Source organism: Protopterus annectens, chromosome 4.part1, assembly GCF_019279795.1.
Source record: "Protopterus annectens isolate FY-2018-M chromosome 4.part1, PAN1.0, whole genome shotgun sequence".
Lineage (NCBI taxonomy): Eukaryota > Metazoa > Chordata > Ceratodontiformes > Protopteridae > Protopterus > Protopterus annectens.
This window is the reverse complement of record NC_056734.1, coordinates 158,408,921-158,436,662: the sequence shown is the minus strand read 5'-3', so window position 1 is coordinate 158,436,662 and position 27,742 is coordinate 158,408,921. Positions and strand designations below refer to the sequence as shown.

Genomic DNA, 27,742 nt, shown 5'->3' with positions numbered 1-27,742 from the left:
CCACCCCATCTTCACATTACTTGCATACCTACATGCAGTGGAATTCAGTAGATAACTAAAGCGACACTGTACATGAAGGTTGGCCTGACCTTGTGTAAGAGGGTGTTCAATCACATTTTCCTAAGTGGTCAGCTGGTGCACTGACCAATGTTGCTTGGGTCTACCACTGTCTCCTTATCTGTTCCTTTTGTAGTCCATGTTACTTTCTGGAGGCTTCCTTCTGTATTAAAATGTAGCTGCCAACAATCAGTCCATACACTTCTGTCATTAATCTATTGCAGGAAAGAACATGTGTCTACAATATTTGTTAGTATCTCCCTGGGGTGCAACCGTCAAAATTTTCCAAAGATGTACTAACATTTTGTACTGTGAAATGAATCATTTATCACTATCTGAACTTTTTTTACCAGCATTTCCCTTTCTTCAACAAATGCACTTATTTATTCATTTTATTTATGTATTTATTTGACATTTGTTGACCGGGATAGTCCGAATGAGCTTGCGCTCTTGTTCAGTGGAGGCCCAGGGAGAAAAAACTCCACAGTACAAGTTATGCAAGCAAAAATATTCACAGTACATATTATACAAGTAAAAAATTAATAGAAGTTAAATACAATAAACACAATAAAAGTTTATACAAAAAAGGTTAAACAGATGTCAAATTACAGTACAAGTGAGAAATCTAAGCAAATGAGGAATTTCAAATAAGTAGTAAGTATTGAGCAGGTTGATAAGAACAAAGTGATAAAAATGCAAAATAATTGTTATTGGTGGTCCAGTATGAGAATCATGGCAGTTGAGCAGTTGAGTAAATGTAGAATGCAAAAGACATTATTTAATTAGTCATGATTCTACCTTTGCATTTCACATTTTTGATGGGATGGCAACACAAGTTTTGGAATGTTGCCATAACTGAATCTATATATCATATGGAACTGAAATGAGTAAAACATTCTTCCCCTGGGGAAGGGAGGGAGGTATAGCATTAAAAATGGCCCACATACCTATGAAAAGTGTAGGCTGTGTGTGGCTTAGTTAGAAATGCCTGGAACTCTCCATTGACTTCTAGGCTGAGGTGTTCTTTGTTTTAATTTATATAGCAATATAAATGTGTGTGTAGTTCAAGTTCCACAAGCATGTTTTAGAAGAGTAGGCAGTGTCAGTGACGCAACCGATAGCACACTTGCCTTTGGTGCAGAAAGCTGTGAGTTCTATTCCTGTACTAGGTAAACTGATAGTTCCCACAACAGTGCACTATAAGGGGGATGGCTACACTGCTGAATGTGTTGTCTTTCAGATGAGATGCTAAATTAAGGCCTCACCTGCTTGAGTTGTGTGTAGCCCAAATGGATGTAAAAGATCCTGCAGCACCTATCAAAAAGAGTATTTGTTTACTGATAAACATTACACACACACACACACATATATATATATATATATATATATATATATATATATATATATATATATATATATATATATATATATATGAATCTCATTTATTTGGTCGAATTTCATTTGGTCGAAAATTATTTCAGGCAGCCCACTTCACTGAAAGCTCATTTGGTCGAAAGCTCATTTGGTCGAAAATGAAATATAGCCCCTGCCCCACTTCAGTGCAACCCTGGAGTGAGAATATTAAGTAAGGGGATGGGGGGGGGGGCTGTGGGCACAATTGTAGTGTATTCACTGTTATATGAAGGCATATCCATTAAAAATACATTGATATATATATATATATATATATATATATATATATATATATATGTTCGGTAAAAACTATTTCCAATGCCCCCCACACTCCCTTAATCAATATTCTCACTCCAGGGTCGCACTGCAGTGGGGCAGGGGCTATATTTAATTTTTCACCAAATGACATTTGACCAAATGAGATTTCAGTTAAATGAGCTTTCAGTGAAGTGGGCTGCCTGAAATCATTTTCGACCAAATCAAATTTGACCAAATAAAGTAGACCTATATATATATATATATATATATATATATATATATATATATATGGGTCTACTTCTAATGCCCGAACTTCCGATTCACCGACAGGGAAATGACCGACGCCAGAAACCCGACAACACACAAACCCGACAACGCGAAACACCGAACACCATAACACCGACACACTACACGTCAACAACACAGTACACTACAACACATATCCACTAGCCCTAACCCAAACCCTAACCCTAAGGTCCGACACTACCACACACTCCCTACCTGCACCTAACCCTAACTCACTTACACACCCCAAACCCCAAGCTCCGACACTACCGCACACTCCCTACCTGCACCCTAACCCTAACTCACTTACACACCCCAAACCCCAAGCTCCGACACTACACTCCCTACCTGCACCTAACCCTAACTCACTTACACACCCCAAACCCCAAGCTCCGACACTGCACACACTCCCTACCTGCACCCTAACCCTAACTCACTTACACACCCCAAACCCCAAGCTCCGACACTACACACTCCCTACCTGCACCTAACCTAACTCACTTACACACCCCAAACCCCAAGCTCCGACACTACCGCACACTCCCTACCTGCACCTAACCCTAACTCACTTACACACCCCAAACCCCAAGCTCCGACACTACCGCACACTCACCTATCACACACCCTAACCCTACATCCCTGAGTATTCAACACTTACCTGTCCGCTCCCTACTCCTACATCCCTCACTATCGCATACTTACCAGGTCGCGCTTACACATTCCCCTTGTCGGTCTTCCGTCTGTCGGGATCCGAGCGTGTCGGTCAACTGCGTTGTCGGGTTTCTGGCGTCGGTCATTTCCCTGTCGGTGAATCGGAAGTTCGGGCATTAGAAGTAGACCCATATATATATATATATATATATATATTTATATAAAATAATTATTTACATATATACATTTACAATTTACATTTTTTACAATATCAAATAAAGATATATCAATGAACACCCCACCCTTTTTCCACAACAAAAAACATTTTTTTCAACATTTGTGCTAGACACCATTTCCTACTGAAATTAATTTCATTATAGCTTTCGGTCCATAATATCCATGACACATAACACATTTTTTGTCCAATTTTCTCACATCATTTTGTTTTATGTCACTGTAGTAACCATATTGAATCATGTCCATGTTTATTTGTTGAATCTTTGTAATTCCCTCTAACATTTTATTATTACATAACTCTTCCCATTTTTTTTACTCTCACACAGATCAAAAACACATGTTCCGTAGTATCATATTCACCAAAATTATAACATACTCTATCCTGTAATTTCTTGTAAGGCATATTTGCCTTCACTGGCAACTTTTGTTTCCTATTACTATTGGTTGCTTTTTTTATATCTAAATATTTCCATGGATTAATTATATAATGTGTTATCTTAATATTTATCTACCAGTCTTTTCTATCCTTTCCAGTTTCATTCATGTTTAATTACCACAGTATAATTTTATTATGATATTCCTTTGCCTCTTCATTCATCACAGATTTAAACCTTTTCTTTGGTTCTACTTTTTCCCCAAAACATTTATAGTATATAATATTACCTATCAAATTGTTGTGTTTGAATAGGCTTTCATAACTCTATATAAGTTCAAAGGTGCTGCATACACTACTGGGTTAATCAGATCCAATCCTCCTTGTTCTTCACTTGAATACAAAATTCCCCTCTTGACTGGGTTCAGTCTGGAGATTCATAAAAAGGAAAATATAATACACAATAATTCCTTCTCAAATTTTGTTGGTAACATATAAGTATTAGGTATGTATGCTATGTTTCCCAATATGATAGAGTTTACCAAATATACTTTCTTCCTATATACTAATCTAAATGTTTTCCAAAAAAATACATATTTCTTTAAGTTCTTGGAACAGCTTTTCCCATTGGTCATTCTTATATTCTTCTAATCCAAATACTATGCCCAATACTTCTATGATTTTTTTCATTCAATTTTATACTTCCTATATTTTCTTTACAACCAAAATCATTGCTTTTTTCTTCATTTACACATAAAACCTATTTTTAATAAAATATTTAGCTCCTTACTTGTTTCTTTCATCCTTTCTTTGCTCTAGTGATTAATACAATATTGTCTGCATATGTATACATTATATGCAATGTACTTCTGTCATTCTATATCCTGCTAAATCTGACCTTTTATTAATTTTATTGACTATAACATTCATAATTAAAGAAAACATGATACTTCTAGCTGGATAACCTTGCCTTATTCCACAGTCTATATTTGTTTTTTCAGTTATTCATCAGTTCACATTTATTCTAACCTTATTCTTTTCATAAACTAACTTTATTATTTGTATTATTTTTTTACTTTTATTATAAGCCTCTGATATTTCCCATAAACAGTTGTACTGTATTTTATTGAATGCTTTACTTAAATCTTCTATCATGATCTTTGCTTTCACTTTCTTATTTATAATATCATCTATTACTTGTTTTATAATCCATAATAAATCTTTACTTCCTTTTCCCTTTCTACCAAATACTGTTTGATCCAGTAACTTATCCATTTTAGTAGTTAGCTTCTTAATTATTATTCTCATCAATATTTTATAATCAATGTTATTTAAAACCACTGGCCTCCAGTTCTTTATATTCTCATTTCACCCTTTTTCCATATGAATGTTACCACAGCTATGCAGATTTCTTCATTCATAATTCCCAAGTCTAACCATTCATTGGGTACTTCTAAAAAAATTACTTTTTGCCATATTTTCATTTCTTTATACATATGATATTCACTACCCATTTGACCCTGTTGCAGTATTTATTTTTATATCTTTTAATACATCATTTAGCTCTTTCAAAGGTATCTTTTGTTGCAAGCTTTTATTATCTTCGCTATCCAATTTATTAACCTCATACTTTTGATTTTGAAGTCTTTCTTCGTACATAATTGCTTTATATGTGCTTTAATTATCTCACATATACCTTTTTGTGTTATTACTTTATTTCCTTCTTTATTCTTTAACTCTGTTAATATTTTCTTATTTTCTCTCATCAATTTACTTAAATATGGCACTACTACTACTTTTTTTCTTTTTATTTCTGTTTGTATAATAACTTTTTTATCCTTGCTTGGTATATTTTATGTAATTATTTCTTTTTGTCATAAAAACTTTTTTCTTTATCAATTCTCTAAACACTTCTTTGCTTAATATTTTACATTTTTCTTTTTCTCTCTTTTTCTTGATAGATTCTAAAAACATTTTTTGTATTTTTCTTTAAAACATATCCACCGGATTGTCCAATTTTCATAAAACATTTTCATATTTATATGATCTTTCCAAAACCTAACTATTTCTTTCCTGTCTTCTTGCTTTAATTATTTTTAATTCATTCTTTTAATTCCTTTCCCTTTTTTTATATATTCTTCTTTTTTCTCTATTTTTATCCAAATTGTTATATGATCTGAAAATCTTGTATATTTTATGCTTTTCTCTATTATTCTTATACTGCCTGAGATCACAAAGTAACCAATTTTCTGCTTTTTATTTCACATTCTAGAAGTCCAATGTATAATATTGTCATATATATATATATATATATATATATATATATATATATATATATATATATATATATATATATATATATATATATATATAAAATTTACCACGTCATTATTTCTTTCATTATCTTGACATCACTATTTCTCTTATCTGTTCTTAAGTTGCAGTTATAATAACTTATTATGTCCATGTTAACACATATATAATTCAAAATCTTTTTTAAATAAGTTTTTTCTTTCTTTTTTGTAAAGTAAGCATATTTCGCATTAATTATAGAAACATTTTATTCCACCTTAAACAGCATCTAAAACTGTAATACATCCTAATTCAATAATGGTTACATCTAGTATCTTAATGTTTTTTTTTGACACAATATACATATGCCTGAACAAACATATGCTCCCATATTCCAAATAACAGGTCCCTCCCATAAGTTTTCAGTTTGTTTCCCTTCTTCCTTTAAGGATATAACATTCTCTAATACAATAATATGAGCATTCACTAGCATACACCAGTCTAAGCTTCTTATTCTTCTCCTAATATTTTTTATGCTATTAACATTCATGCTACGATCTTTGCCTTTTAAACCAAAATTAATGTATGTTTCTCATCCTTTACCTTTCTTATTTTCTTTTGTAATAATACATTTAAACTTTATTTTCCTTTCTTTTATTCTTTTCACTATAGAATTTTTCTTTCTCCTTCCTGTTTGCCAATTCACATATTCTTCTTCACTTGTATCCCCTGATGCCTCTTCTTTTTCTCTCTCTCCTTCTTTTGTTTATTACAATATTCTGTGTCCCATTCTGCCTTTCTTGTTCTTTTCCTTTATTTTTATCATGTTCAACATTTTGCACAACTTCTTTATCCATGCTATACACATTGTCTTCACACTTTAACACACATGTCCTGTATTACCACATTTCTTACATTTTATATCACATTTTTTGCATCATGACCAGTTTTTCCACATAAGGCACTTTCTTTTATCACATTCACTAAATAAATGATGAGCTTTTCCACAGAAAAACAGGTTTTAAGTTGTCCTCTATATATATATATATAAAAAAAGAACAGCTCTATTACCATTAACATTGATTACACTGGGAATATGTAGTACATTATCATTCTCCAGCTTTAATATAACCCTACATTCCCATCCTCCAGTCAATAAGCCTCTGTCATTATAGATTTTTGTAGTGTCCAGGACTTCTTTACAAAAACATATTAAATGTTCTTTTAGTTCTTTCACTTCAACTTCAGCTCTGAATTGAACTACATCTTTTTTTGTCTCTCTATAGAATGATTGTACCACAAAACCTGGCCATGGATTTTCATTCTTTCTCTGTTCATATTTTTTTATAAAATTTTCCATGGCCTCCCCAGTTTCAAATATTTCACAAAATCTCTCTCTATTAATCAGAATAAATGCTCTTACCTCTTTTGCAGTTCCACCCAATGGTACAACCATTGAGTCCCATACTTCATAACTGTTTAATGCTATCTCTTTTTGCTGCTTACTTGAACCATACATTTTTTCTTTATCTCCTTCACTTCATCAATTCTTCTTTCACCCTCCTTCACTGTCTGTGCATACAATTTTTAATGACTGCTTTTTCTCCCTCTTTCTGCTGGATTTTCTCCATTATATCTCCCCAAGAAGCTGCCATATCACTTTCTGTTTCACTTTGATTAACTAAAGTCTTTTACATAATGATCTCCAGATTGCAGGGTTGAAACAATACATTCCTGCTGGCTTTCCCCTTCTCCTTCAAACAGTGTATGCAAAAATAAGTCTTCCAAATCTACTACCACACCACCAACCTGGTTTGTCTCCATTCCCTTCAAATTCTCCATTACTTCTGTATCCTTTAGCTTAAGGCTCAGCTGGTTCGACCTTTGAAAATCCTCTCATCACATCTCCATTCACTATCTCTGAGGTTTCCATACTGCCCACTGTTTCTCCAGGCCACCTACATGTATGGAATTGAAACAGGAAGCCACAAGCGTCACACACAAATGCATCCCCCTACAATACAAGTAGAGGAGGTTCCCTGATGCCCTTGCCAAATTTCTCCTGGTAGTATAAGTACCACCTGGTGTCTCCCTGAAAAGAGGCCACTAGCCTAGTGGGACTAACCCAGTCAACAAAGGATAAATAAAAATATACAAACTTTATACTCATTCACTTAACTAAATTATAGTTATGCCTGAAATATATAGCAAGCCAAGAAAACAGGCATGTGTATATTTTTTAAAGTATAGTAAGGATACATTTATCTAGTAGGGTGACATAGCTATTTATTTGTTAATAACACAAGGGTCCTAAGTTTGCAGGTTGTGCCTATCAAGGTGACAAATTTACACATATGCCCTCATCCTCTAGAGACTATGCTTTTAGATCATCTGCTGTGAACTTTGGTAGCCCCATGCTATGACTTTGAAAGCTAAGAGGTCCATAGGCATGCTCAGGATCTTCTCATCTGAAAACAGTGTACCTTGTTTATGAATGTTACTTTTGTGTCTACCTTAATCTAAATTTCCATAACATATTTTGAATAAAGCACACCAGACCAGACCAGAAGAGACATTTTGTGCTAATTTACTGCTGTGAAAACTCCACAGAAGAACATATTAGGTCAGAAAGACATACACATATAACCTGTACAAAGATATTCTAATACCAGGGGAAACTAGACATCCTCCTGCTTCATTTAAAGCTCTGATGGGAATAACAGTTGTAGTACATGGAGATCAGTGATTATGTTCAGATATCCAGAAAAAGACAAAATGAGTTAAGCACTACTATAGCACAAGACCTGATCTTAAGAAATGTTAAACACCCCTGTTTAAGTTTTTAAAGTCAGGTGTCATGCTAGGCAGTCAAATCTGCCAGTGCTGACTAGCAAAAGACAGCAACAATTTGTTTCTCCCTACTGTCTGTGCCAAAATTAAGTCCCCAACTTCTTCATCTTATTAACTTAAAAAGTTACTAAAATAACAGGATTTGTGTTCACTTGCATTTTTTTAAAGGATAGGAAGTCTGAAACTCAAATTTATGTCATTATTTAGTGACTTCAATTCTCACTAATTTGTCTAAAACCACTAATTTTATGGGGAACAGACCAGAAATAGGAAGCAAAAATCTGGATAGTCTGTGAAAATCTGGACAGTTGAGAGGTTTGGAAGGGGGGTGTAAATATAAGAGACTGACATGAAAGAAAGCAAAGCATTTAATACTTTTTTCTGTAACCAGTAGTACATGAAACAGATAAAGCTCCATGCATTACAAAAAATTCTGATTGGGTGTATGATCATAACCCTTAATTTCTGTTCTAGACATGGATTCCAAGATTTACCTCTTGAGGTGAATTTCTTAGCATCCATGTCTCAAACACATAATAAGCAGGCTATGGTTGGCAAACTACACATAATCCTGTGTATTAAGCAGTAACACACTATAAACACCATAATAACAGTTCCAAAGCATACAATATTATATACCACTGAAGAAGAAGAAAAAAATTTGAATATGTAATATGCAATTTTTTTTTGCAATAAGTATATATTTTCATATATACATACTGCATATCATATTCAGATATTTACACATATACTGTATAGCTATGTTTAATTAAAAGGTAGAGGTGGTTATACATGTAAACAACTCAGCTGCACAGAGTTGTCCACAAAAACAGCCGGTTATACTTTAAACAGATGAGCCTTGTTTTATTTGCTGTTGTGATGTATTAATGGCAAACACTACACTACATGTTCTCAGGTCTTAAGGTTTAAGCATGCTGCTTGTTTTAAGGGCATGACTTGATTAAAAAAACAAGGAACAATAGGACATAGAGCTATTTTAAAGGAAGGAGAACTGAAGGAGTAACTTAAATTATCTGAAAATAGAAGAGCATAAAACAAAGGAAGACTAAGCATTCCAGGAAAATTGCATAAAGGATGCTAGCGTATAATTGTGCATATCAGGAGATTCAAAGAAAAAAGCACATTTTATCTATTGTTACAATATGGTTTACCATCACTAAAGGAAAGGTCCCTTAGCACTTGTACAAGCAGACTAACAAAGTTAAAACAGCATCACATCAATGCATGGCTTTTAATTATGTGCTCTCACCTAACATTTGTCTTATTTTTATACATACACACACATATATATATATATATATATATATATAAATCACTCCATATACATTGCACAGCAAAACCAGTTAGTTAATTGCAACTTAAAGTACTGGAGCTAGAGTTATATGCTTGTCTGCAGACAGGGGCTTGGAAGGGGAGGATGGGAGGAAGAGAAGGACTACATGTGCACTCAGCATTGTTCAAAAAACACAACAGAATAGCAAATTAAAAGGATTAAATGCCATTCTATATATAATTTGGTAATTAACACATTGGCTAATCAAAAGAATATATGAAGTAAGGGTGGGAGTTAGCTTTTTATTCCACTGAGAAGGTTACAGGTGACATCTAGTAGGGCTGTGTGCAGGTGTCAATACCTTTCAGTCTATAAAAATGCAAAGTGGGATCTGATTAACTAAGCATGATTATGATTGCAAACATGGTAACAGAATTACTTCAATAAAAGATGCTGGAGTTCTCCAAGACCATCTTCAAAAAAACAGATACCCGATACAATAGTAATGATCTCACCTTTAATGTCAGCAAATACAAGAAGAAACTTGGCAAAAAGAACATATTTTATGATATCAAAATGAATAGTCAAGTGGTAAAATATCAGCACTACACAACTAGTCACAACAGTAGACAACAATTTAAATGTTGATGATAGTGATAAGTTCACTGTAAATCGACTATCAGTAAAAATAATCCAACGAGGAGCAGAAATTTTCACAGCAGCAATGCCATTTTAATTTCAAATTCAAAATCAAATAATAGGAAGTACCAGTCGAGCTACTCAGACCAGTTTTGCCCTGTGGCATCATTAGTGCTATAGAGGATCATACCTCTCTATCACTTTAAAATCAATCTCTATTAATTTTATCAAAACTTCAAAATGTTCAACTGAATACAAACCAGACTTCAAAAGCTAATACCTCACAGCTGCTATACAGCGGCATGGGGTACCCTTGTATACAATGACTGTACATCCAAAGTACACAAAAAGGAACTGAAAGGTACCTGTAGAGCATTCATCGATTTCAAAAATGTGGTACAATCTTTCAAACATGCCCTTACCAAATTTAGCAAACGTTTTAACTGTTTTTCTGAGTACACAGATAAAAGTTCAATTAATAAACCCCTCCTGGACACGATAGATCTGTCAGGTAGATTGATAACAGTTTTATGGATCTTAGGCAATACATAAAATCTTTGTGGTCTGGGATCATCCACGATCAACTGTATTAATAAACCATCTGATATCAAGTCATTGTTTTTCACTTGCAACAAAAATTTTTAAATTTTGTTTTTAAAATCCAGTGTTAAATATAACGGTAGCTTAAAGTAATATCTACCATCATCAAGTTGTCTCCTGGCTTCCTTAATATAATCAGATGAATCCCATAAAACCATTGTCCTACCTTTATCTGCTTTAACCACCACTAACTGTTCATTATTAGCCAACTTATCCGAGGCCCGTTTCTCAGTCTTGGTAATATTACTCCCATAGTTCCTAAATAAAATATTTGGATTAGAAAGTAAATCATGTAATACCTGCTTGTCAAACAATTTCATCCTAGGGTGACATTGTAGTTGATATGTAGATTTTCTAACCTTAAATTCAGTATCAGAAATTTGGCACTAATTATCACTTGAACCATAGTACTACCTCAGATTCAAATTCTTACAAAAATGCTTAACATCCGTACAAACCGTATATTGAGAAGTGTAAAAAGATGGAACAAATCCCAAACCTTTATTAAGCACACATTTTTTCAATAAGCCTGGGTTTGTCAAATTCACAAGTAAATTATCTTCAACATTATCAGTCCCATTACTATCAGTCAAGTTTTGAGCAAATCCCTGAAGATCCTTTCCATATTGCCTTCTGAGTGATTTTTGATGTTTCCTTCCTCCTCTTGTAAAGGGCCCCCTGTATTTCTAGATTTTTTACATACTGGTGAAGCAACCTCAAATGCATCACCAGGATGAGTTTCAGTATTGGTACTAAGTGGGTAAGAAGAAAAATACGAAGCACTAGAATCAGTATTAGTGGCACTTGGGGGATTTTTTAAAATTGATTGTCCCCTTTTACGTTTGGTTCTATTATGTCTATTTACCACCTTGGAAAACTGTATGGCTCATTTAGAAGACTTCCATGAAAATATAACTTTATTTTTAAAATCCCCCATATCTCTATTAAATTTCTTAGGTTTCTGTTTTTTCACTTCATTTTTAAACCTACAAAACATGGTAGTCTTTCTGCCATTCAAACTGTTGGATACTGTCCATGTTAGAGTCTAATTTACCTTTAATGGGTATGAGTGAACACTCATAAAAATCAATAAGCAATTCAATAAACAACTCAGATGCAGTGTGCTGGATTGAGCACCATATAGAAAGAAACACTGCATTATCCTTTCCAATAACAGGCTCCAAATAAGCATGTAATCCTTGTGGTGATAAATCAACCCCCAAATATGATTTCAACAACTTAATATGCCATACCATAGGTCTGAACTTTTAGTTGCCACAGTCAAATCCTTAAATAAATTTTCCATTTCAGTTACTCAACTCACCTCAGCAGCCATTCCTGCCATTGCAATCAAATTGTACCTGACAAAACAAGCTACATCATCCTTGTCTTCTGTGTTCCCAATAAATGCTTGTAGGTCACCTCCAGTAGCCATCAAAATCTCCCGTTACAAAAAATCCATAATAAGGAATGTAAAACAAAACACGGTCAGCACTCAGTTGAACATACATCCACAAAGAACTTCTGGTGCATGATACACAGATCTGTGATTGGACAAACCAAAAATCCAACAACCAAGAGTCCAGCAGAAATTAATATATTAATATAAGTACACTGTAGATAGGTAAGTTCATAGGTAGGTACTAGGCTATCTGCCCAAGGGCATTTATAAGCCAAGCCAGAGTGTGTTGGCTTTTGCTGCCCCATTGATTAATTAACTGATCCTCTGTCAAGCAGAGCCAATGAAGTGATCCCAGGGGTGTATTTGTAGGTTCCACTGTTAGTAAAAATAATCCAACGAGCAGAAAGTTTCACAGCAGCAATGCCACTTTAATTTCAAATTCTAAATCAAAAATAGGAAGTACCAGTTGAGCTACGCAGGTCAGTTTTGCCCTGTGGTATCATCAGTGCTATACAGGAACACACCTCTCCTTCACTTTAAAACATCTTGATTTAAAGCAACGGTGTCAATAACCAAACAAGTTAACATTATCCAAAAAGTGATTGTCCAAATTAATATGAAACTGTCAAAAATAGGGGCAATAATGAATATATCAAATAAGTAAATAACTATATATATATATATATATATATATATATATATATATATATATATACATATATATATATATATATATATATATATATATATATATAGATATATATATGGGTCTGGTTCATTTAGCCGAAAGCACATTTCGCCGAATTTCATTTCAGCAAGACCAAATCGCCAAACATAGTAGTGTTAGTGTATATGCCCTTTTCCCCACAGTGGTGCAATCTTGGAGTTAGAATATATAATTGGGGGGTGTTGGGGGCACTGCCCCCCACCTAGTTTGATTAAAAGTACTTACCCTCTTAACAGAAACTGCATAGTATAAAACAAGCTAGGTGGGTGGCTACGGCCCCCACACCCCTCAATGTGGGGGCTGTGCACCCCACACCCTAACCCAACTATATATTCTAAGTCCAGGATCGTACTACTGTGGGGAACAGGGCATATACACTGCCACTACTATGTTCAGTGAAATGAAATTCAGCGAAATGAGTTTTCTGCAATCTGTGCTTTTGGCTATTTGGTCTTGGTGAACTACAGTTCAGTGAAATGTTCTTTTGGCGAAATGAACCAGATCCATACATATTTATATATATATATATATATATATATATATATATATATATATACATACACATACACACACACACACACACACACACACACACACACACATCAATAATGTGCATATATATAAATTCAAATATATTTTTTCAAAAACTTTCCTATATGTGTTTATGCACATTATAATTAGCTAACAACTAAACCAAAAACTAAAAAGTGATACCATAAACCTCCTGCAATAGAGGTCCATGGGGCATATGTAAATGTACCCCTTAAGGGCATCAAGTGCTTCAGCTACATGGCTTCTGAATGTCCATGACTTTTTACCTTTTCCTTTTAAAGCCTTTATGGACAGAATCAGGTCAACAAAGCCAAAATCGGTTTGCCTGTCTGACCTTATTACTTTTTGGTTTAGTTGTTGGCTAGGATAATTTGCAGACACCTTAATGGTAATGGACATTAGTTGGGTTTAAAGACCCTGGTGTTTCTAGAGTATAGCCAATAGTCCACTTATGCTGTGCTGATGAGGTCATAAGAAGGCTGAAATGTGCATGTCCACAGCTAGTGGCTTTTGGCTTATTTGGCCTGAATCTGTCCAGAAATTAGACTTAAAAAGGAAATACAAGTAAAATGTCATGGACATTCAGAAGCCATATAGCTGAAACACTTGATATCCTTAGGGGGCCATTTGTATATTTCCCATGGGCCTCTATTACAGGAGATTTAAGGTATCACTCATTGAAAACTCTAGCTTGGTTAGGTTTTTCTTGTAGTTTTTATAAATTAAAATGAAAGAATAACTTCAGTTTTTGTTCCTCACCTTAAGTTTCAGGCAGAGGAGTGGAAACCCCGAGGAAGGTACCAAGCTCCACAATACATAGCTACATTTCTATATATATATTATAGATAGTCTGATGGTCTCCCTAAATAAAAGAGTTTAAGTGACACAGACATGTGGGGTAAATCATGCCTATACGTGCAAATAGTGTTTATAGCAGTGATGTAAAGAATCAGTTATAAGTAGACTGACATTTCTTTAATGCAACCACATATTTTGCTAAGTTGGACCTGTTGTTTGACACCAGAGAACATGTTTCTTTAATGATTTGTTGAATGTAACATAAACAGAAGGCTGAAGAAAGCCCAGGCAGAGACATTTGCTTTTTGTAAGGAAGTCAGTGCAGTGATTTTAGAAGAGAGAATCAATTACAGTGGAGAAAGGACCTCAGATAAAAAGCATGAAATTATTACTACCAAAAAAATCCAGACAGTGTGAAAGATGCTAGGACAGATTGTTTCCCCAGCAGTATAAGACTGAGCCAAAGGTAAATGCTGTTCATTTAATTTAACCACAAGACTCTTGTTTGATAAAGCCTGCCTTATTTGTACATGTTAACAATAAATTACAATACTTCTGTGAAGACTGATGTTACCATCTAAATTGATCATCCAAACTGCTGAGATGCAGTAGGCATTTTTGGCACCTGTTATTAATTCTAAATGTCCTAAGACTTATCACTGCCAATGTGAGCACAGCATTCCCAAAAAGGCACAGTATTGTGGTGGGCTGGGAATTTTTTTTCTTTATGTACTTGTGTGTGTGGATGACCACAGTAGACCATTTACTACAGATTATGGCAGCTGCAGCCTATGGGATGGTTGTGGCAGCAAGGTTGATGGCTACCACAGGACAATGCCACCATTAAAACAACTTACTTGGGAGGACAACCTGGAGTCATATTTTGCCACCTTCATGTGGTATGTGTAGATCAGAGTATGTGTATTGTACCTATAAGAGCCATCCAGTCCATGGGCACGTGCATATAAGTACTGAGTACATGCAAGCTAGAGTGCCATTTTGAGTGAGCAGCCAGAGTGAAGGCATGTATGTATGTATGTAGCAGTCAATCAGTTAATTAGTTTAAGTTTTATGTTCTTATCCCCCATCCTGATGTGTTTGTGTGTAATAAATGACTTAAATGAACACCCAAGCCTCATTGTCTTATTCGAATGCACAAGACGAGCGACAGTATGCCCACCACCAGAGTGGATGGGATCAAGCTAAGTGGTCCAGGACCCTAACTCATTTACTAAGAGAACTACTGACAGCCTTCTTGGACATGGAGGGAAATGATTACCAGAACTATAAAAGTAAAAAAAAGCTTTACTTGCCAGAGCTGGTGTTATCACAAAGGCACAAGTTTACAAGTTTTATAGCTGGACACGTTCTCATTACCAAAGTGTAAGGTCATAATTATGTAACTTACAGAAGATTATCGATTTATGCTTAGATCTAGAGGATCAACATAAGAAAAAATAGAGAAATTATAGCAATTAATATATTAAAAACATTTTTATCTATTGCTGTAAGAAAATAGGTATCTAAAACTGACTGTAAAAGACTATGAAAGTTTTATTATACTACTCGGAAGACTGTCATGTCATGAAACATGTTTAGAAATGTGAACAGTCTAGACCTGTAGTAAAACCTATGTCAGACATTAATAAATAAAAAGTAACAGCTGTAGACATACTTTCATTTACATGTGTAATATGGGGTCACTATATTTTGTATTAAAGGAAAACTCCACCCTAGAACTAAAAAATCAGATTTTTTTCACTCTGTATTTGTTTCCTGACCTATTTTAACACCTCAAAATTACTCCAAGTGCTTTATTTGTAATTTTAGCCAGTTTTCCATAACATGGCTACCAATGGGGCTTGATGTATGAACGTGCTCTTCTTCTCTCAACCATTTCTCTTTTCCATAATGCTTTGTATGACTCATGCCAGACATAAGGAATAACTGAATTCTCATGCCACTGGCATATAATGGGATTTGTATGAGTTACTGTTATCTTCTTTACCTTCTGTAAAAGAGCTGTTTCTTTTCTGTCTCTAATCACTATCAATTATGTTTGACTCAGACCTTGTTTTACACTATACTTTAGAAGTTATTCAGCTACAGCCACAAAAATAACTAAATTGCAGACCTTTGTTCATGGTTTTCTTTTGTAGTCCAAAAGAAATTGATTCTGCAAGGGTCCCTCAGTGCAGTGACAGTTTTAACACCTTTGTGTTAGTGTGGGAGAGGGGACTGTCAGTTCCTCTTGAGCTACAAAAAAAAACCCTGAACAAAGGCCTGCAATTTTGCTACTTTTGTGGCTGTAGCTGGATAACTTCTAAACATAGTGTAAAACAAGGTCTGAGCCAAACATAAATTAGGGTCATTAGAGACAAAAAAGAAGCAGTCCTTTTACAGAAGGTAAAGAAGATAACAATGATTCACGCAAATCCCATTATATGTCAATGGCACGGAAATTCACAGTTACTTCTTTATGTCTGGCATAAGTCATACAAAGCATTATGAGAAAGAGAAAGTGTTGAGGGAGAACAAGATCATGTTGATACATCAATTCCTATTGTTAGCCATGTTGTGGAAAACATGCTAAGATTACAAATAAAGCACTTAGAGTGATTTTGAGATGTTAAAATAGGTCAGGAAACAAAGAGAGAGTTACAAAAAACAGATTTTTTTAGTTCTAGGGTGCGGCTTTCCTTTAATGACAGTAAAAGTGCTAAACCTTTGAAAACTATAATCTCTGAAAAGTACCCCCACAATGTGCTATGATTTAGTATGAATTCACAAACTTGTTATCTAACTTTAAACCTTTCAACTTTAAGAAAGTTTACTTTCACTTTATGTGTAAACAGTTGTAGAGCTTACTTAAGTGAGAGTTTTAAGCAATACTTACCTAGTCCATTTAAACTTCCGATGTTATCGATCATCCATCGACTAATAGAATGATTGGCGAGTGAGTCAAACATACTGCTGAGAGCACTTGCACCAGCAGCTGTGCCAATTAGGTACTCCAGAATCAGGTTCCACCCAATGAAAAATGCTACAAATTCACCAACAGTAACATAACTGTAAGTGTATGCAGAGCCTGTTGTTTTAGGGACACGTACTCCAAATTCAGCATAACATACACCTACAGAAAGAAGAAATATAAAGATTAGCAGTTGTGGTGTGAAGCCATTTTCTTGTAAATCATTTGTTGAAGATTTCTAGTTAACTTTCACCAAGTCCATACAGTACACTAAATAAATGAGTTAAGTCTGCTCATGTTTGATACAAGTACTGTACCAAATGAAATAATTTTTTCAGACGTAACAAATTCAAAATGCTTACACAAAAAAAATTACTAAAAATAAGCAATCGTTTTTATTCATTCACTTGCTCTTCTCCTTTGACTCTTAGTTTTTTGATTCTTACTTACATTTATTAGCTTAAGTTATATAAATGTGTATGTCTATTTGAATAACCAAAACAAAGGTGCACAGTATAGAATCTCGACAAAGAAACTGAGTCAGGCAGGGATTAAGAATTTTAATTATAAACAAAAAATTGCCACAGGTTAAGTGCTTTCACCCTTCATAAAAACAGACTTTATCAGAACAAATTTAAGTCTATGACATTACCACATTTAAATAAGATTTGCCAAAGATAGTAATCAATACTTCAAGGAACCATACAAAAGCTATATGTAAGCAACAATAAAAGCTGAGAATAAGATCATCATTGCATAAAATTCACACCATGTACAGATATCAAATACATAAATACATCACAATTAAAAAAAATTAAAATCAAGTTGATCATCCAAAACATTTTATTTTGGGGTTTTTTTTGTTTTTTGTTTTTATTTTATTTAACATTTGTTTATTGGAAAAGTCCGACTGGGATAGACCCCAATTTCAGTGAAGGCCCAGGAAGAAACACTTCAGACACGTCTTTAGAACCCTGTGGGAGGAAACTGGAGCACCTGGAGGAAATCCACATGAATGCAAGGAGGACATGCAGACTCTGCACAGAAGGAACCCCAGCAGAGAATTGAACCAGAGAATCTCTTGCTGTGAGTTAGTAATTTCAAAGCTTGGCAGCCCATGGTTTGAACTGAATTGATTGATTCAGATTCAGTGAAGTAGTTTCTTTGTCGAGGTTTTATACTATAAATCTTTGTTTTTAGTTATTCGGCTGAGTTGGTACACAGGTGCAGTATTCGACATTATGTGTATCGGAAAGTGTGTGCATGTGTGTGTGTCTGTCTGTGTGTGAGAGAGAGTATGAATTCATGTGCATTCATGCACGTGCACACAGAGAAGATTTCATGAGACTATACCAAATGAAAACAGTCTGCAGTAAATGCATCAGTATTTTGGAAATTATTTGTAATATCTTTTCTTAGTTAGCAGCTATAAGAAACAAAGTCAAAGTTTATGTTGTTTTCCTAAATGTCTGACAGTCCTTGATGTTAGTAAAAACTTCATATTGTTTTAATGCTATTTCAGACAGAAATCCATATCCTACATAAAGAGAAATGACATCTGCACACATCATTATATATTAAACAAGATGACATGTAGACCCAGCTTCTAAATGTAAAGTTGGAGGATGGCATCAGTACAGATGTAAAACAGACAAACTCTTCTGCCCTGTCCAACCTTGATCATGGGAAAGACCCATCAGCTAGTCCTTCTGGAAGTCTAGCATTTTTCATTTCCCCAGGATTAAAATATTTAGTAATTTCTTACATTTGTAATATATCTCCTTATAGTTTTGCTTCTGAGCATAATATTCAGATTTGATAGTATGAGATTTTGTGACTTGTGCTTTCCATCCAGTGAAAGCAGAGTGTTATGTTGTCCCACCACTGTCTTTTTATCCTCAGACTTTGTGTCTGTAGTTTTGTTAGTACTGCATGCAGCTGTGTACTCTCAAACTCATAAAAACAGGAAACTCAAGCTTGTGAATAATATGAGTTAATACAATGTTAAAGTGTTTTTGCAGAAAGCTAAACCTCCTGCTACTGTGTGAGGGCAACATCCACATACTCTCAGATTTTTCTGTTCTCCCTCTGAAGTCACTAAATCTCAAAGAAAGAATGCTCACTGACAGCAAACAGAAAGCCTGTCTTAGCCTTTCTCCAGAACGCTGCAATACTGGACAACCTAGTAAGTATACTCATATGAGCAGTATATCACTCATATGTGTCTTGAGGAATAGTAGCATTATCAATTGCAGTGTCAATAGTGCAACAGGTAGTACACTTGTCTATGGTGCAGAAGACAGTGTGTTCTATTGCCTCACAAGTTAGATTGCTTAATGACTGTGCAGTGCAGTACAATTGTCCTTTGGATGAGACATTAAACTCTGGTCCCATTTGCTACACTTGGTGGTAGATCAGGTAGATGTAAAAGGTCCCATGGCTCATATTAAAAAGGATGGAGGTCCTTTATTTAACACAACATAAAAAAATCATTATTTACATATTTTCAGATTTACAAACGCACATATTTATAGATGCATATATACACATTTCTATTTTTTTACTGTTTATCATTTTTCTTTCAAGATCCTCATTGTTAGTCTTCCAAGACTGATTCCTGCACTGTCTTTCACAATCATAATATATTTTTCACAATATATCAGCAAAAACATTTCTTATTAAACAGCATTTCATTCAATCTTTCATTCCGAATACCTCATATTTCATAAATTCTTATCTACCATTCTCATATATTCTTTCTTAGTGTTCTTTTAATATCCATACATACTCATATATCTATGTTGTTTATGACATTAATATCCTGAAAAAAAATTTTGACAAAACTTTTCCAGAATTTCACCACTCTTTTACATTTCAAATAAACATGCTCTGTTGTCTCCTCTTCCCCATAAAATAAACACACTATTTCAAATTTCTTTTAACATGGCATAATTCCCTCTTCTGCTAACATATTCATTACCATTCTCCATAGAAAATCCTGATACTCTACAATCTTGGTATAACACTTTTCCTTACTTTAATGGCTTTACTCGCATCTCCTGGTAAATTTCCTCATGGATTTACATAATAATATTGTTTCATCGCATTCCTATACCATACCCTTCTATCTTTCTCTATAGCATCATTTTTTTATTTTCCATGTTAATATTTTTTTTCTTGACAACTTTTAATTTCTTCATTTATATATTTTTTCTTGTTTTCTTGCACCCATCATCTACAGAAATGTTTTGTACTTATATTTAAAAATTATCACTATTAATTTCTCATTCTCTTCCTTTACACACTTGAATACTCTATAGACATTTAGGGAATCAGAGTAAATAACTGGATTTAGTAATCCCAAACCCCCTTCACCCATATACAACACAACTCTTTTCATTGAGTTTAATCTTGACCCTATATGAAAGAAAACATCAATTGCACAATTTCCTTTTCATATTTTTCTGGGATCATAAAATATTGATATATATGCATATTTCTCTCATAATATAGAATTCGCCAGATAAACCTTCTTCCTGAATGCTAATCTATATGCCCCCATAGAAGTCATATTTCTTTCATTTTTATCAGACACTCCCATTGCATCATAACTACACATCCCTCCCTAATTTTATCCCGAGCAAAAGCACTTCATTCACTGAACCCTCCTCCGCACATACTTTTCACATCACCCAAACCCTTACTTCTGTATTTATACATGGTAATTCCCATTTCCTTTAAACATCCACTCAGACAAATCAACACTTATCTCATCCATATTTTGTTTGTAGCAACTACAAATATATTATCTGCGTATGTCAAAACTAGTGGAATTACCACCTCCTTTTGCATCACATATCTAGCATCTTTCATTTTATAAACTACTTCATTTACTATCACATTCATTACCAATGAAAACAATATTCCACTCACTGGATATCCTTGTCTTGTACTGCACTTCATACATATTTATTTACTCAGCCACCCATTCACTAACACTCACACTCTATTTTGACATGTTGACATATACAACCTCCAAATTCCATTACCTAGTCAGTACTTCTCCATAACATCCCACAAAGCATTATGTCTTACTATATCAAATGCCTTGCTAATATCGCCCACCATAAATTCCTCATCTTCCCTTTTACGTATATCATCAACAGTTTCTCTCACAACCAATAACAATTCTTGACATCCCTTCCATTTTACACCATAATATACTTTTTTTCTATATCTCTCATCCTTCCCTCCATTCTGCTTTGTATTATTCTCATATACAATTTACAATCTGTGTTATTTAGTGTGATGAGACTCCAATTTTTTATTTCATTTTTCCCATTTTTCTTCCATATAAATTTTAATAGCTCACTAAAATTATTCTTCATAAGCAAACCCTTCCCTCAGTATTGCTTCAGTACAGTTACAAAATACTCTCTTTACCACTCCATTAATTCCTTGTTCCTTCCATAGCTAATACCATCCAGACCTGATAATGAATAAACATTTACTTTCCTAAGTACTTCATCAAATTCATTAATAATAATTTATTTTTCAAATTCCTTAACTCATTCTGGATTTTTTAAATTTCCATTCTCTCTCTTATTTTCTTTCTTTTTACTGTTATACATATTTACATATGCTGTACTACAATACTCATAACTTGCTACAGTGTTCTTTTTACTTCTTTTACATTTTTCAATTCCATCACCATACTAATATCCTCTTCACTATTTTACCCAAATATGCAGTTAACTCCTCCAATCTCCCTTGTAAGTAATATCTCTGCCTTAACAGTCTTATTTTTTATAGGTTCATAGGTAGGTACTAGGCTATCTGCCCAAGGGCTTATGTAAACCTAGCCAGCAAGGTTCCATAGCTTACGCCACCCAAGAAAGTTATTTTCCTGTGCCACTGTTGAGCAGAGACACAGAAGTGATCCCTGGGGTATATTTCCTATTTTCTATCCACTCATCAAGATTTTTCTTGAAGAGTGCTAATGAAGAAGTTTGCTTGACATAGATGGGTAGCTTGTTCCAGAGTAAAGGAAGTCTCTGGGACAGGAATCTATCCCTTCAGCATGTCCTGTTTATTGTGGTGACAAGGTTTAGGTCCCTAGAGTGTGTAGCTCGGAGGGATTGGGATTTCTTTAGGTGTAGCATGTCCAACAGCTCTGGGTTTGACATAGCTTTATATGTGAGACAGAGATCACCTCGGTGTAGGCGATATGCTATGGAGTAAAGCTGGAGTTTTTTGAGGCGGTCAGTGTTGGGCATTTGTTTGAGGCCAGTAATTCTCTTTGTGTGGTACTTCTGTGGCCTTTCCAGCTGTTGCAGATGTCTTGTGAGGTACATTCCAAAAGGGGCGTTGTACTTTATAATGGGTCTAATACATTTCTATACATTTTCCTATACTTAATTTTCTCTTCTTTTCTAACAACATCCTATCATTGGAAAAAAAAATTATGCTTATTTTTTAAATTCAATCCACACTTTCAGACCATTCTTTTATAGAAGTCCTTCCATAACTGCAATACTTCCAACTCTCCAATTTCATCCCATGATTTCTCATTTATTCTTTTTATTCCCTTTCTGATTTTAATATACTCCCTTTCTTCCATCACCTCCATTCATACTGCTAAATAGTCTGAAAAAAACAGTCACAACTATATCACTACCTGGTACCCCTAAGCCTTCCAATAATACAAAATAATAAGATTCATATCCAAGTGCCCCTCTTCCACATGTCCATTTACTTTTGTTCCACACAGCTAATTTATGACATTTTATCACTTTTACATCTTTCCATTTTCCCCTTAAATCACAAAGTTTCCTGCAATTATAATTTTCATGTTAACTACTACATAGTCTAATATTTGATGAAACAGATTCTCTCTTTCCTTATTATATATGCATATACTGCTATCATTCTATAAACATGTGCTCTCCACCTCACATCCACAACATTTAACCTCCCCACCATTACCAATGTTACATCTAATATTCTCACTGTTTTTTTTTTTTTTTTTTTTTTTTTACACAACACAGCTGCGACGTCCAGTTAATATCCCACCAGACTGCCAACAATTAAATGTGACATCCTTTACTATCCTGGGTCAGTAACTAAGGAGCTTCAATCTTCACTACCGATTCCAATGTGAGACCGTCACTTAAACAGGAGAAATATTTCACAATTTTCCCCTAAGAGCACAACAGGAGCACACTCTAAAATCTGTGACTGTCCACCCCTAATGTAACTCCTTATTACACACTTCAGAGTAATGTGTCCAGTTTAAGACTTCTGGTACACTCACACTTAAAGTAGATTTAAATCTCATACATCCAAACACTTCAGGGAAAGCCTGAAACAGATTTCCAGCTGTGCCCCTTCCCCAAAATAATATTGTAATGTTGCAACCAGAGTGTCTTCATGCCCTTCTAAAGTGGTGTCCAATTATGAAAATTAAATATCAAAATAAATGATAGCTATGACCAAAAGTAACCAAGCCTTGAAGATGACTTGGGGAGTATCAAACAGGTGTAAGCACTCTCTAATCTCTAAAGAACACAGTGATTTCCAGCCACAATATAAAGTAATGAAAAACATTTAATAAGTAAAATGATTACAAGAATGTAAATTAATAGCTTTCAATAAACACCAGAATTCAGTCACCAGAAATATAAAATTAAACTGTAGGATAGAAGTCCATCATTTCAGAAAAACTCTATCTTAATAACTAAGATTTCCTAATCTAACTAGAGAATACTGTCCCTGATCTAATCTAACATATAACAGCAAGGCTAAGGCAGGATTTCAGTTTCTGGTGAGTTCTTTTTTCTTCAGGTACCACAGTACAGCACTGTAATTGACTGCAACTCTTCACAAACTGCTCAGCTTAACAGTCTCACCTGTCTTATCAAAATAAAATAACAGCTGTTTGAAAAAGTTCTTTTTCCTGTAAATCAACTGTTCAAATAATCACCTAGCAGCCAGCAACATTCTGACATCACCTACTGTTCAGCTGATTCTCCACAGTTTGTACTTTAGAATGTCCCTCACAAATATGTGTAATTAGAAATATATCCCAGACATGCTAACACAGATGAGTGTTTTCAGTTTATCCACAACAAAGTTAACTTCCTGATTTCCATATTATATTTCCACCCCATGATTTTTCTGTTTGCAGTCTTTCTTCACTTGTCAGGAATCTTACATCCAATAACAGAATAACATCCACATCACATTTAGCCCACCATTTTCTTTTTGTACTTTTTAACCAATTGGTTTTCCTGGGTGACCTTTTTACTCAGTGTTTAAGTTTGTTAGTTGGGATATTTTATAGACATCCTAATATTTATGGATATCAGTTGGGTACGACAACCCTGTGTTTCCAAACGTCAAACATTCCTTTGATGCTCTGCTGAAAATGGCACAAGAAGGCAGAAACATGCATGTCCACAGCTAGAGGGTTTGGCTTTACTGGCCTGAAATTGTCCATAAATAGATTTAAAAGTAAAAGTGAAAGAAAAAGTCATGGGCATTTAGAATTGCCATTTAGCTGAAACACCTGATATACTTAAAGGGCAATTTGCATATATCCCATGTTGCCTCTGATACAAGAGGTTTAAGGTATCACACAATGGAAAGTCTAGCTTTGCTAGATTTTTCTTTTTGTGTTTGCTACCAGAAAGATGGCAAATGAGAAAGAACCTCCATTTATTTCCGTCTGTCAAAGAACTTTCAATGGTTTTAGTGTCTCCGTGAAGAACATGGATCAGATTCAACACTTACTTTAAATATACATCTGCCTAGCTATCTAAATATTGACTGTGTACTCATGGTCCAGTCCTTCATTTAAATTTGCATGCTGTTTGCAACACTTTCCACAATCACTACTAATCATGTTAGAAAAGACAGTCCTAACGAGTGAGCCATATGGCAACCACATGTGACTTTATTTGCCTCAGAATTAATCTTGTTTTTTGTTCATCATCTTATTAATTTCACTGCATGCAGTTTCCAGACTTAATTAACCACCCTCAGCCATTCAACCCTCCACAAGTATTTAATGCAATAATAAACATACATTTGTCAAAATTAATTTTACATACAACAATAAACATTCATTTATTTGTTTATTAAAAATCTTACTATAGTGGTTAGCAGTAGACTAATATCCAAGTCCTTAATCTCTGCTTTGATGATTCAGTAAGAGAGATAAGAATATAGCTTTGATTGTGTTATTACTTGCCTGCGTAAGTTATTATTACTTTCTCTGTTGATTCACCATGGCATTTAAAATGTTCACCATTTCTTATTGACAGAATGAATGTTTAATTACTGTTGACTGCGAGTAATGGAAATGTTAATCAGTATAACTTACAAAATGGTCTATACTATTAAATATCGTTTACTACTCTTTGTCACATTTTCTTTCTCTATTTGCAAATACCTAAGAATCATTTTACATTGCCTGATGTACAACATTTTCTGTGCACAGAGGTAAAGGAATTGTTAAAATGTATTCCTGTTAAAATGATTTCAGACAGTGAAAAGTTTTAGTTTTAGGCAAGGCATTGTAGCCTACAAAGTGCAGCTATTGCATTCATGAGTCAGAATCAGGAAATTGTTATTTTGTAAAGCATAGGTAAATGCTGAAATTTGTCCGTGGTATGAGGTTGTGCTTGCTAAGCAGAATACAGTTAATTAAACTGGCCATGGTTATTAGTGTCGACCTACATTTGCATCACAGTAATTTTAGGACACCTGTCTTGAGTTTATTCATGGACATAGCAGAATTCCATTTAAAAGTACGTTTTTACAGCCACTTTGCAAAGGCATCTCTTCAAGTTAAAAAATACACGATTGTGTACACCTGAGTGACAGCTACTTAATTTCATAAGAAAGTTTGAATGAATGTTTTTATGGGTCAGAACAATGAAAAAAGTTTGAATTAATAAGGGTCAGAACAATGAAAATACATGTTTATTAGCAAATATTTGTCAGAAAGCATGCAGAACACACTCACACACAAAAGCTGAAAGACGTGAGGACTGAGACAGTTAAATCCTTTAGTTATGATAGACTAATGTAGCGTTGAGGCTAAGGGAAGTAGAGAGCTCAAGGGTGGAGGTAATGGCACAGACAAGATAGTTAGTATGTTATAAGGTAAGATAGTTCAGAGCTCAGGACCAGTGCCAGTTACAGGACAATATCACAGAAGAATACAGAAAGAAAAAAATGAAGACTAAACAGGAGAAAAAAGGAAAAAAGGCAGGATAAGTATGAATTAGGAAGAGGTGACTAGAAAGGAGTAACTCAAGGATGAAGGTGGTCAAGAAACTACATTGGGCAGAAAAGATCAATACAAAGTAAACGTGCCAGATACAGAAGAAAAGGGAGAGACTACATATGAGAAGGAAGCATGGAAGAGAAGAGATAAGTATTAGTGGATAACACAAAGACAGTACAGAGAGACCAAGGAGGCAAGAGGCAATGTTAGATATTCATTCAGGCTAAAACAGAGACTCGGGAGTGGTGTAGGCAAAGACAAAATAGTTTTGGAAAAGCAGATAGGAGAACTGACACAGGCAGCCTGGGAAGAACTGCTGCAGGGATGGCATATAAGTAGTAATGGGTTAACATGGGTGATAACAGAAATGACACTCCAGGCCTTTCTATTCCCTATGGATAAAATAAGCTCTCAGTGTTACACCATTGGCTCACATTAATCGTTGTAATACTTTTTTTTTCTTTATGGCAAATTCTTGACATTCCCACCACAATCTCCAATTTGTGCATACAATTTTCTGTTTTTGTTCAAATTTTTTTTTTATTATTAGGAAAAGCCAATTTCAATAAAAGCCATTGTAATAATGACAGAGGGATAATATTTTAGTCTTTAATTAAAATATTGTCACTTTGTCACTAGCGAGACAATACACTCACACACACACGCAAACACGTACCCAGATCCATTCAGAATAATACAGATATACAGACATGCATACACACACACACACACACACACACACACACACACACACACACACACACACACACACACACACTTTGTCTCTCGCATCTCCCTACATCATTTCCTACACACACACACACACACACACACACACACACACACACACACACACACACACACACAGACACACACACATGCACACAGACACACACACGCACGTGCAAGTGCGCACCACATTTCATTGTTATAAATGTTTTATACTTGACTGGGGGAAATGAGGTTTGGAACAGACCAATTTGTCCAGGGACATATTCGGGGTTGATAAATAGAGTAGCAGGAATTGGGAGGATAGGGTTAAATAGGAATG

The 27,742-nt window shown here is 34.6% G+C and overlaps 1 protein-coding gene across 1 annotated transcript in view; it reads right to left on the bottom strand.

The window, feature by feature from the left end:
* SLC7A14 (solute carrier family 7 member 14) overlaps positions 1–27,742 on the bottom strand; it is a 1,267,904-nt gene that overhangs the window by 670,043 nt on the left and 570,119 nt on the right. Inside the window, exon 3 of the mRNA XM_044070061.1 lies at positions 17,325–17,561. Coding sequence (XP_043925996.1) covers positions 17,325–17,561 — 237 coding nt within the window. The remainder of the gene's footprint in view (positions 1–17,324; positions 17,562–27,742) is intronic.